Below are 13,392 nucleotides of genomic sequence, written 5' to 3'. Positions count from 1 at the left end.
GTGAAAATAATATCCGCTCAAACAAAATCGAAACTCCGAATCTTCATGCCTTTAAAAAGGGAACAGTTGTAAAAAGGTGCGTAGCGTTAACTTTTATTCTGAGACAATACACTATTGTTGATTATAAGTGTTTTAAATCAAATGGCGGATTTTGGTGAAGTAGGATAAAGTTGGCGGAATTTGGTGGATTTTTTGGCATAAAGTTGGCGGGATTTTTGCAAAGGCACCTGGCATTACTGCCCATCTATCATTACTTTCGTTCTCAGTTTTCAGTTTTCCCCTTCACTGAAAAATCTCAAGATTCGAAATTAAAATTTAAGTTGCTGGTGACTAATACCAATACTACTATGCATGATAAATTGATGTGAAATCCTCGTAATTCTACATGGCAAACATTGAAGGCCTCTTTCCATGGACAAGTAATTGGGAGGAGGATGACGATGATGTCGAGGAATTCACTGAAGAAGAGATTGCCAGTAAGTATGGGGTTGCCTCTATTCTCATCCTCGTTCTCCACGCCACAGTAGGGCTTCCATTCATCGCTTTCGGTCAACCGTGGTCTTTGAAGTTACACATATACCGCCTGTGATGCCTGTACATAAATCAAGGGCTGAGCTGACTCATGTTGACAAGCGAGCTATCAAAAGAGCAATCCGTTGATTGGTCAAAAACTCAGGATTTCATTAAGTCATTAAGGACATAAGTTCTGGAAAGCGATACCCATCCGCCTGCTGTCAGTGGACAGAACTGATATGATGAAATTAGGGCTCCATAAAATGTTATATCATGGTAGGCTCCACCCTCTATTTCTATTCGAAGTGGTTATTCAGAGTCGACTCTGGATAACTGTAGGCAGTTATTCAGAGTCGACTCTGGATAACTGTAGATGGTTATTCAGAGTCGACCCTGGATAACCATCAATGTGTACAGATATTTAGAGCCGAGTAGCCTATCGAATTATCGAGTTGAGTTCTTGCGAGATGAGTTTGTTTCAATTTGATACCAGTTTACTACGGTTATTTTGTGACTTTGGCAATTTTAATGAATGTATTATCATGTTACAGCTAAAAAAGTACACACATATTTACACCCATTTGCACCATCCCCTTCCCTTTCAATCATCTTCTCATTCATGGCCACCATGTGTCTTGTGCTGCCTGTGACATTTGGCGCCAGCGTGTCTAGACTAACGTCATAAATAAAGGAGTGTCACCAAAATTCATGCAACTGAGCAGAGGTGTCCAAAAATGATAGAAGGCATATTATTGTTTTTTTTCCCCCTGAACTACCACTGAGCAGAAAATGTTTGACATGACAAAAAACAACGGAACATTTATGAACAAATCCTAAAATCCAGAAATCCGCGGAAGATTATCATCACCGGTCCCCACTATATTTTTTTAAATATTTCTTTTTGTTTTTTCTTTTTTTTTTTTGGGGTGCAAAATCTCGACAATTTGCAAAAAATTGCAAATTTTGCGGCCGCAATGCAAATCACCGATGCAAAAAACTGCCATGACAGAAGAGACAAGAAAATACCAAAAAGTAAAACGATTTTTTCCCGTAGGGTGAAACAGAGGTGGGAGAGAAGAAAAAAACAGAAAAACCGTGTGGTTGGTAACTGGAAATTCATCACTCATAACTGTCTAGTTATTCAGAGTCGACTCCCCGACTCTGAATAACTGTAGCCAGTTATTCAGAGTCAACTGTCTACAGTTATTCAGAGTGGACTCCCCGACTCCGAATAACCGTAGACAGTTGTTCAGAGTCGACTCTGAATAACCGTAGACAGTTATTCAGAGTCGACTCTGAATAACCGTAGACAGTTATTCAGAGTCGACTCATTTTTAGACACAAGTTGTAATGAATTCTATAAACAAATTCAGAACAATCAAACAAAAACAAAACAAAACTTAAAAAGGAAGAAAAAAAAAGACACGCTTATAAACCTTCTAAAATCGTCAAATGAATGTATTATCATGTTACAGCTAAAAAAGTACACACATATTTACACCCATTTGCACCATCCCCTTCCCTTTCAATCATCTTCTCATTCATGGCCACCATGTGTCTTGTGCTGCCTGTGACATTTGGCGCCAGCGTGTCTAGACTAACGTCATAAATAAAGGAGTGTCACCAAAATTCATGCAACTGAGCAGAGGTGTCCAAAAATGATAGAAGGCATATTATTGTTTTTTTTTCCCCTGAACTACCACTGAGCAGAAAATGTTTGACATGACAAAAAAAACGGAACATTTATGAACAAATCCTAAAATCCCAGAAATCCGCGGAAGATTATCATCACGGCCCCCACTATATTTTTTTAAATATTTCTTTTTTGTTTTTTCTTTTTTTTTTTGGGGTGCAAAATCTCGACAATTTGCAAAAAATTGCAAATTTTGCGGCCGCAATGCAAATCACCGATGCAAAAAACTGCCATGACAGAAGAGACAAGAAAATACCAAAAAGTAAAACGATTTTTTCCCGTAGGGTGAAACAGAGGTGGGAGAGAGAAGAAAAAACAGAAAAACCGTTGTGGTTGGTTACTGGAAATTCATCACTCATAACTGTCTAGTTATTCAGAGTCGACTCCCCGACTCTGAATAACTGTAGCCAGTTATTCAGAGTCAACTGTCTACAGTTATTCAGAGTGGACTCCCCGACTCCGAATAACCGTAGACAGTTGTTCAGAGTCGACTCTGAATAACCGTAGACAGTTATTCAGAGTCGACTCTGAATAACCGTAGACAGTTATTCAGAGTCGACTCTGAATAACCGCAGCTATTTCTATTCTGGCGTAGATGTAGACAGCGATAGCATTTCCGATATCATAATGACTAGTGGGCAAAGAAGGGTTAAAGCTTCCAAACAATCCCAATCGTCGTCTATCTCTAATCGGCCCCGTCGCGCAAACTCAGTATTAACTGTTTTGGGACACAAATAACCACTGGCACAAAAAAACAAAAAAACACGAATTTAAAAAAAAGTGTGGAACAAAAGAACGTGAAAGATAATTAATCAAGAGTAGTTTCTTTTTTACTATCCCATTTTCTTCTTTTTTACTGACGCTGATATGACCTTACATTTGTTACAAGCACTGTGAAAACCTTAAAAACAAACAAATACCTTTCCCGATCATGAAATAAGTATGGGTTTTTAGGACAATTAACCGCAAATTGTTTACAAATTTTGCTGTTTTTAGCTTGCAAAATTTGGGTTTTTTTTTTTTTTGCCAAAAACCGCCATGTCAGATTATTATCAATATTTTATTTTATTATTTTAAATTAAAAATTTGGCTATATAAGAGTCAATCCGATAGAGGAGCTAATGTGGTAACCCGGATCGGTTCAGTTCCTAAGTGACTATTTCTCCGAATGCTCGGGTAAATAAATTTGATCTATATTTCTCCTTACGGTTTCCGTTCTCTAGATTTTTTTGGGGTTATTTGCGAGAGTGTCTGTGTGAATGATGAATATGTATGCATTTTTTTGAGCTGTGATTGTGCAGTGAAAGATGCACGTCTCTGCTGATGCTTCTCAGATGGGTCTGTGATTTTTCAAAGATGGGTCTGAATAACAGCAGCCTGTACTGTTTGATATTGCCTCTGCATTCCGTCTTCTAGTAGTATTTTGTGATCCATGGGGTTCTTAGGTCCAGCAGCAGTAGTATTGCATTATCGTTTTTGTCAAGTAGGGCGACAATATCATTGTGGACATACAAAATTGCTTATTATAGTTGGATTGAAAGAGAGTCAAGTCAGATTGTTGAAATTCATGTATTTGCTGAAACAACCTCTCATTAATTTCCTGTCATTATTATTTATTTATTTTATTTTCATTTTTTTTCAGATGACCCTTCAAAGCGCATTTTATGGGCATCTGAAAACAATAAACTTGATGTTGTGAAGGACCTCCTTAGAGACGGTCCAGATTTGGTGCTGGTGAGTGATAGTGATGGTTACACTCCTCTACATAGATGCTCCTACAACAACCATCCAGATATAGCAAAGGTAAATATGACTAGTTGCCATTGCAAGTAGATAAAATACAGGCCTGCTACTTAACCAATAGATTGGTCCAAGACATGTTTTGAGGTCTAGAATCTGGCTTAATTCATAATTTTAAATATCTAGCTTTGGATTTTTTAAACGAAAATTTTATAGGAAGATTGGTGAAATTATATTTTTTTTTTATAAATGGCTATTACTGACCCATGTACTTCTCATTTTTATTGAGAATAAGATCATTGGGTGACAAATGTTATTAATAAGTTTGTTTTTTTTGGGTAGTGGTTATGTTTTCATTAAGTTTTAATTTATTAGCAGTGAGTAGACATCCGCAGTGCAACTTTGCATAGACAGTACTGAATGATTTATTTCTGATTTGTATCGTCAGCATACACGTGATAGTTGACAGCATATCGACGAATATTTTTAAAAATTTTATAGTGGTTGTGTGTACAGAGTGTGGAGAAAAGGGCCTTACAGAACCCTGAGTTATATTTAGTTAGAATCTGCAGATGACTTTCATCATATATATATGTTTGGTTATAAAATTACTCAATATTACTGAAAATGAATAATTGATTGGCAGTTTGTTTATTCTTCAGATAAAAAGATTTATGGTAGCACAACTTAAATCACGTAATGAGGCCATGAAAAATCAGTCTCTGTTGAGTTTCCATCCTATATATATGTCAACAGTACTGACCAATATTTAAGCTTATTTTTCATCACATTTACTGCTAGAGTAAGATGTGTGGCTTTATGGTCTTGTGGTTTACTCTCATATTTCAGCTCTAGGTCAGGCAAGGGAAAAGCTCTTTACCAACATACTTTTATTGCACTTGGGTGTAAAATGAGTACTTTCTTGGTACAGGCCTGTAAATATGCCGGCAATTTCACTTTGAAAAAAAATATTTCATTTTGTTTCACAGCTTATTGAATTGCTAAAATTCTAAGAAAATATTCAGGGAAATGGGGTTCTTTGCTCATGTTATATTGAAAAAGCTTAGGCTTCAGGGGGACATTGTCCCCTGACCCCCTACCAGGGCTCCGCTCTGGACCCGGACCCAAACGTCTCGCAGATTTTCAGGCAACTTTTTCAGGGGGCAGGTGCAGGCCTGCTGGTAACAGTAACAGTGTTGTCTCCAAATATGGACTTAGATTTTTTTTTTTTTTTAAATTTATTTTCATTTCTTTTCAGTGCCTGCTTTCTCATTGTGCCAGCGTCAACGCCAGAACTGTAGATGGATGGCAGCCTCTTCATAGTGCAGCACGTTGGAACTCGGTAGACACCGCTCAGATACTCATTCAAAGCGGAGCCGATGTGAATGCTCAAACAAACGGGGGCCTCACTCCACTCCACATGGCTGCTTCTGAAAGAGACAATGGTCAAATGCTAGAGCTCCTCCTTCATGATCCATTCATTGACATAGGTATCGTTTCCAAAGGAGGTGAGACTGCCAGACAGATTTGTCAACGTACCAGTTGCCACCATCAGTTGTTTGAGATGATGGACAAAAGTGTCAATTTTTTACATAAAGCTTGACTGTGATTTGAATAATGTATTTCGGGCTATTTACCATCTAGTAGGGGAAAAATGAACTTCTTTTATTTTCTTATACAAAGAAATCATAAGCTTATTTTGACCTAGGTCTTCTTGTTTCTTGAGCACTTACTATAGAAGCAAAAGGTCTTGTATACAACTTCGGTACAGTCGAGAATTTTTGTTCACCCAGTAGTTGGGTCTGTTAAATATAATGGAAAACATTTTACTGGTTAATACCAGAAACTGGGATAGCTTTGGCTAGAGTAGATTCAGGCTGACCGGCCACACAAGCCTTAACCCGTGGTCGTCTCAGAGAATGGAAGACTGCTGGCCAGAAATAAGACCAATGCTGTAAAGTGATGTTGTAAAATGTAAAGCTCAAGTGGCCTGTTTCAGGTGAACCGGCCGATTTTGCACCCTGAGCAGTCTTATCCATATTCTCCACGCAAAATGTTATTGGTGACATTTTGGTACTACCGGCCACTTATGGAACTTTAAGGTCCAACCGACCACCCTTCACAGATATTGAAAAACGTTTCCTTTTATTTTTTAAATAGTTTTCAGTTCATAAACAGTTAAAGCAGATCCATAGCCTCAGTTGGTAAAATATCTGCCAGGTCATAGTCATTTGTCAATTTAGGGTTTGATTCCAGCATTCCAAGGACTTTGAATGCTTTCCATAAATTGGCAGAATGTTTCCTTCCTCCAAGACGACTGCCATATATTTTCATAAGTAGCTGGACTAGATCTAGACATCAAGATAGATAAGTAAACCTGTTTTTGTTCATTTTCAACAAAGTCAAAAATAATTTATTTAAAACAATTGATAGGGTACATAATCATAACGCAATAGAGTACTATATCACTTGCATAATTTACACACAAACGTGAAAACACTGATCTCCTCACTCATCCCCAGTATCTTCTCTCTCTCTCTACCAGTACATCCTCTGTGGTACCACCTCCCACACTTGCACCCAATCCATCCATCCAGGTCCCTATCTCATCTCATGTAGTTCCATATCTGAAGCAGACGTCGGAGGTCATCTTCCGCCAAGCTGATCTATCTCTTGCCAATTCTATTAAAGCAGCGCCACCTTTCTCAGCTTCATCTGTCCAAGTTCTTATCCCTTTCAAATACGTTATTCTTTGTCTTCCTCTTATTCTTTTTCCATTCATCTTTCCAGTCAAGGCGAGTATTTCCAAACCAGGGTGGCGGATAATGTGTCCTAAAAATTCCATTTGGCGTTTGATGATTTTTGTTATCAGTGATCTTTTTCTGTTTGCCATTTCTAAAATTTCTTCATTTCTTTTCCTTTCCATCCATGACACCCTCATCATTCTTCTGTAAAACCACATTTCCACTGCCTCCAGTCTTTTAACCATGGTCTTGTTTATGGTCCAGCTCTCACAACCATATAGCAGCACAGACAGTACATAGCAATCCAGGACTTTGATTTTTGTTTTCATGCTAATATTCCTGTTTTTCATAATTGTATGCAGCTGGTTGAATGCATTCTTCGCCATACCTATTCTTTTCTTTATTTCACAATCTGATTTTCCATTGGATGTTACATTGAAGCCTAAATATTTGAAACATTCAACTTGTTGTATTGTTTGTCCTCTGCTTGTTATTACACAGGCTGGTGGGTTATTATTTTAGATACCGTCATACATTCTGTTTTAGATATATTCAGTTCCAGTCCCATATTTTCACTACTCCTGACTACAACATCCAGTAATTCTTGTAGTTCATGTTCAGATTCTGCCATTAGAACCGTATCATCTGCATACCTCAGATTTGTTACATTCTTTCCTCCAATACACACCCCCTTCTTATGTTCGATATCTCTTAATATCATTTCACTATAGAGGTTGAATAAATCTGGAGACAAAACACACCCCTGCCTAACTCCTCTTCTAATAGGTGTAAAACTGCTTAGTTCATTGTCAACACGCATTGCTGCTTCTTGTTCCCAGTACAAATTCCGTAATATTCTTAAATCTTTACCATCAATGTCCAAGGATGATAGAATTTTGAATAGTTTTTCGTGTTGTACTTTATCAAAGGCTTTTGAATAGTCGATGAAACACATATACAGATCTTTATTTACTTCCTATCACTTCCACAATAATCACAAAAACTTTCATCTACGTCATTCACACCACACAACTCATCCATATCCATCTCAACATCGTTCTGTCATCATACACAACCATCGTATCAGCTGCTCCCTGTCATTCCCTTCACCTGCCCTGGCAAAGGTCGCCATCCATGTTACTAATTTTTTTCTCCTCCTCCGCCAACACTGTATAAGATTTTCCGGCCATCTTGTCCATCAGAGTTGATCTGTCATGGCGTTATTCTCATTCCCATCAATGTCTGGTATTTCAGATGCCAAGGTGCACATTTTGTGCAACATGCCTGTCTGACCATCCTTCGACAAACATACCCAGCAGTTAAGTGCTCCTCTTAATCTTGTCTTGAAGTTACGATGCAGAAGATACATCAATGTCAATTGCATTTGCATTTATTGATGCTGCTTTGGATTGTTGTTCCAAACTCTTTTTCTGCAGGGAGGCTGTCATACTAATTCCTCAACTTTGTGCAAGTTTGCTAGAGGAGAATTGAGGAATCATGATGCAGAGAGCTGTGAGGTTTTCTTTTCTGACTAGAATCTAGGTGGCCAAACTTTCTTTCACATATCAAGTTGGTCAGAGGATCAGTGGAAGCTATTTACTTTAAAGAGTCATCCTCTCGATAATCACCACCATCTATAAAGTCAGCAAGTTGGGTTTCAATTGTGATGAGAATTCCATCACAGATGGCAATGTTTATTTTCCGCATTCCTGATTTTTTTCTAATTCCATCTTGTAGAGTTGAATAAAAGCTTTTTGCTGGTTGCTCAAGCTGCACATTTAAATAATGAAAATGCATCTGGATTTTAAAAAAAAGGATCTTGACATTTCTGAAGGGTTGATTGGAGTTCTCGGACAATGGTTGCAAAGTCTAAATAGTTTGTTTTAGTAGAGATGACAGTGGTCCAATAAGGTCCAGTGATTCTGTGAAAGAAAAAAAAAGGTCAAGGCATTCCAGAAGATGACGTAATTTTGAGTTTTCAATGGGCAGTGAAAAGGCGTTGCTGTTTAATATTAATATTCCTTGAACAAAATTAAAATATGAAAAATATCCTGATGATGATATTGTAGTGCTGAAACTACTTCAAACAGTCCGTTAAATCTATTATCCTTGTAAGTTTTAATCCGAGATATACTTTTCTCTAAACGATATGCTTCCCATATGTTTCTCAACCCTTGATGATCTCCTACAGGTCTTAAACACATCAGCTACATCTTTCAGCATCTGGGTGACAGGGTGGTGCTTTTCAATTCTCATATTCCTCCACCTATCGAATTATTTTTTTAAATGTGTGAAATCCAAGAAGCACATTTGCCGAGCAGTAGAGGTGGTGGATTTTCCTTCTGCTGGCCTCAGCACAGTCTTTGAGACAATGATCTCTCCATTCTTTCAACAACTGTCTGCTCTTCTTTCATTTGCTGCCCTGTCAGTCATAAAATATTTTAATTTCCACAATAATTCCATCACACCTGCATTTCCTGAAATTATATTTCAATGGATTTTTTCTTCTGTTCAAAAGGCTTTTACATACCATCAAACCGTCACTTTTTGACAATTTTTAAGTCATGAATATCATTGCTCTACCAATTTTTTTGGTTTCAATACATGGGGCCCATTTAAAGTGATAAATTTAGAGAATTCTATGGGTGTTGCTGCCAAAACCTAAAATAATAAATCCCCAAATACAACGTCTGTTAATGTCTTCCATTTTAATTTTGTAGTTGACGGAACCATCCTGTCCATCCTCCTGAGTCCAGTACGATACAGTTATGGCTTTTGTGTTCACCTTTTGAATCATGCCATTGAACACAATATCATCACCATTAACGTTCCACACATGGCTAGTATGTTTATGAAGGAGCTTTGAAGAATCTTCGATAATTGATTGAACCAGGCTCACAGGTGATGGGGAGCTCAGCCCGATTGATGACAACACTCTCCTCCAAAGCACCCTCCAATATATCGTTTTTCAATACCTTTGCAACTTTTCTGCGGAGAGATGTCTTTGCATTGTAACTTTAATTTTATGCGTCGATTAATCTCATAGTGTAAAGCCAAACGCCTGGTGGCCTCAGCCTTTCTGTTTTTCATAGCAGCAGAGACTGCAAAACTAACCAAACGACTCTGGTTAGTGTCTTGACTTCTTCCCTAGCCAAAGCATTGTGCGATTGACTGTTGCCTTGCACTTCGCATCTACAAATTTCTCTGTAGCGTTAGGGGCTCTTCGCTGCTGCGCGTGAAACAGCCCAAGAGTTCGCTCTGCCCAAATATTGTGGACTGGAGCAGCAGAGGCAGCATAGACTGTGCTTGTAGCAGGGTTTGAAAGGTCACCAGTGAGGTGACAGCCAGCTGTCGGTTAAGAACAGCAAGGAAGCTGTTGATGAGTCTAGTTAAGATAGAAGATAGGCCAGGGAGATTATCACAAAGCTGAAGAGTCAAAGTTTCATCTATGACCAAGGAGCGACCAAAAATATCTTTACTTGTAGTGATCAAATTATCTGCATGGTGCTCCAAAACCTGGAGGTTCTCTACAGCACAACTGAGATACTAGGACTGCAAATAGAAAAGGTGTATAAAAACATGAAAAATACTTTATTCCAAAATGTAACGTTAGCATCAAAGTATCTGGAGAGAAAAGTGGAGATTAAACCAATTAACTAACACTGAACTGGCAAGACAAATATAAATGAAATATTGATATGTAACCAAAAAAAGTTGTATGCTAAGCAAATGTCACTGTTTAAGAATCAGAAATACATAACATAAATAAAAAAGTGCAATCCAAAGCAGTCCAAATTGATGATTAGACGTCGATATATCAGCACTGTTCAGTGTCCTGATACTGTATATGTACAAGAAAAACGGTAGCTAGTATAAAATAGGAAATTTTTATAATCCATATCGATGATTCACTTTTACATTTTTTAAAACTACAATTTCTAGTAGAGTCTCATATGAATCTGATTTTATTGTTTTGACTCCATATTACGAAATGGACAATATGGTAAACTAAATCAATGAATGAAACACAGACCTAATGGAGGACAAATCACACACAAATTTTAAAGACATACACCCTAAATTTACTTCCAAGTCTAAAGGCAAGAGAAAATTTAATATGAGAAAGGGGGAGAGAGAGAGAGAGAGAGAACTAACCAGCTCTAAATGACTCCTTTCATCCACTGATGTGTAGAACAATGCCATCCAGGGCCCAGTGACAACTTTTCCAAGTAAGCCAAGAGCCTAGAGCTCAAGGCAGAGGAATGGTTGCTGTAGATCATGCTTCAGTACACCTGCCATAATTTTATTGTTGCAGACTCGCTCCTCATACTGTAGAAGGACATCCCTATAATGGAATACGGTACCTGCCAAATGAAATATGACATGTAAGCGATTCCCTACATATCTTACAAAGAGGCCACATGGAAGATTTCTCTCCCTTAAATGGGCCTTGAATCCAGATGGAAGATTTCTCTCCCTTAAATGGGCCTTGAATCCAGATGGATATCCCTTTTCCTTGTACTTGTGAAGCAATATTATAAATTGATGTAAAAATTTATTAAATAGAGTATTCAATATAATTACCTGTCAGTTTTTATTTGAGGAAAAATGTCACACTAATCACCCTCAAAAATGCCACTAACAACTCTCCCTCCTAGACCAGGTACCAAAAAGCATTTTTTTAAAAAATTATTTCCTTAACTGTTCGTTTGTAGTGCACTGTAACAAAGTACTTCATACTGGTAAAGATAGGTTCTCTCATACAAAAGCAAATAACTGATAATCCCAGGTGCAGTAAAAATCATATGACAAAGTAAATGAATGACGCACATTAAAGAACAAGACACGCAGCCTGTTAGGTGCTACTGCCATTTCAGAGAAACATAACTTTCTACTCCATGCCAAATTTTGAGTGTAATCATGATTAAAATGACCTTACACAAGACTGTTAATAACAGAGACACTTAAAAATTAAATAAAAATAATAAATGCATACCGTTACTTTGAGACGTGGTGTAGAACAATTGGAACTTGGCAGTCAGAGCCAAATGCTTTTGTAGACAGCTGCATCTCACTCTCCCGTGACTTAAGCGTTGTTCAGGCAGCATTTGCCAGGCCATCGAGGGGATGGATCTGGCAGTTCAACTCAAGGAGACTGCGGCCAAGGTGCTTATCTTAGAGGACTACTGTAGCATGGTTTGAAGCCACTCTGTCTGTTAATGTTGACAATATCTTCGCATGCACACGCTGGAGCACTGTCTCCTTCTGTAAGCCAGAGTATTCAGGGTACATACTGCTGACTTCATCAAAAGTGTTGATGATGTGATCTGCATAATCTGCAGCTTTCCCACAAGGCAGGTACCGCACATTTAATGTGACTGAACATTCAGGAGTATTGATGTGAAGTTCATTGGGATGACTCCCACATAGTGTTGTGGCATCCTAGGACAGACAGCAATAACATGAAGAATTTAAAATTACTTCCACTGACTGTATGTCAGACAGAACGCTGAGTTCTCTCATCATATGTGAGCAGGTATTTGCGGAAGGTGTGGATGTTAGAGTTGTGTTTGTTAATGTCTGGAAACTGTGTGTGTGAGAACAGGTCCTACAGCTTCTATTGGAATATTGTGTAGTAAAAAAAAAACTTTTCTGAACTTTAAGGAATATTGTCTTTGATCTTTTTTACACAAAAAGAAATTGTCATCTGCATTGTCAGCATCTCTTGAAGCTAATAGATCATGGATCTGATCCATTAGATCATTGTTTTTCTTTTCCAAATCTTTTTGGTTTATTAATTTAGATTTAAGTCTATACCGTCAACTGGGGTGACTAAGGCACCATTTTTAACTTCTGGGGTTGATACAATTTTCAAAATGGCGGGTGGTTGGATGGGAGCATCACCCTTGAATCATATACCTATGATGTTCGCATGGGTGTACGATCCGATAGTGATGTCGTTTCTTCTTCTCTTTACTAGCCTATCCTGCTTCTTTGGTTTGTGATTGTATTTTTGACAGGGGATATTTTTTTCTGTAAATCTTCTGCCTGTTTGTTCTTGGTTATTTATAATTTAGCTTATGATATCTTTAGGTTATGATTTTGATTTACATTTGTACTATTTTTGTTAGATTGCTTGTTTTTTTGTTTCAGCGGTCTCTCATATAACCTCAATTGTGTTGGAAGAGACCTAAAGCAACAAACAAAAAAAAAAAAAAAAAAAATTTTCAAAATGAGACCTAAGTGAAACCTTCTTGGTTTGATTTGGGGGGAAGAGCAAGATGTTGGCTTAGAAAAAAAAATTCTCTTTTTTTAAAAAATTTAAGCGAGTTATCGTCCATCAATGGCGGGTGCCTTAGTCACCCCTATTGGGATGACTAAGGCACAGCTAGTTAATCTCATTTTAAATCAAGTAAACCTCATCCTGGGGTGAATAAGGCATACCAAAAAGGGTACCAAAAGAACAATGAAGGCTATGATCAATTAGTTAACCAGCTTTTATATCATTAAAACTTTTCAGAACGATAACAGGAACCACCTAATTGAATTCTTCAAAAATATTGCGTGATATTTCACATGACACTGTGCCTCGTCGGTATCATCTGCCTCATTGTCAGTATCAGAGTCCTCTGGCAAGACTTCGACTTCGTCAGTTTCTTCGAACAGTTCTTTCTCCAGCTCAAAGTTCTCTGAAGCTGTTGA

At 37.8% G+C, this 13,392-nt stretch overlaps 1 protein-coding gene across 2 annotated transcripts; it reads left to right on the top strand.

The window, feature by feature from the left end:
• Positions 1-202: 202 nt before the first annotated feature.
• On the top strand, positions 203-12,353 carry LOC144970431 (ankyrin repeat domain-containing protein 49-like). Of its 2 annotated transcripts, XR_013644951.1 has the most exons (4): positions 203-476; positions 3,849-4,009; positions 5,205-6,554; positions 7,674-12,353. XR_013644951.1 is itself a non-coding variant. In XM_078910061.1 (3 exons), exons 1-3 carry the CDS (start codon positions 386-388, stop codon positions 5,547-5,549), a joined length of 597 nt encoding a protein of 198 aa, XP_078766187.1. In that variant the 5' UTR covers positions 255-385; the 3' UTR covers positions 5,550-8,728. The 2 variants fall into 2 exon arrangements, 1 of the variants encoding a protein (XP_078766187.1); XM_078910061.1 differs by having other exon boundaries at positions 255-476; positions 5,205-8,728.
• The last annotated feature ends 1,039 nt before the right edge of the window (positions 12,354-13,392 follow it).

Source organism: Berghia stephanieae, chromosome 4, assembly GCF_034508935.2.
Source record: "Berghia stephanieae isolate SIO BIC M18660-M18661 chromosome 4, UCSD_Bste_1.3, whole genome shotgun sequence".
Taxonomy (NCBI): Eukaryota; Metazoa; Mollusca; class Gastropoda; order Nudibranchia; family Aeolidiidae; genus Berghia; species Berghia stephanieae.
Note: the sequence above shows the minus strand (reverse complement) of the source record. Positions and strands in the feature narration are given on the sequence as shown.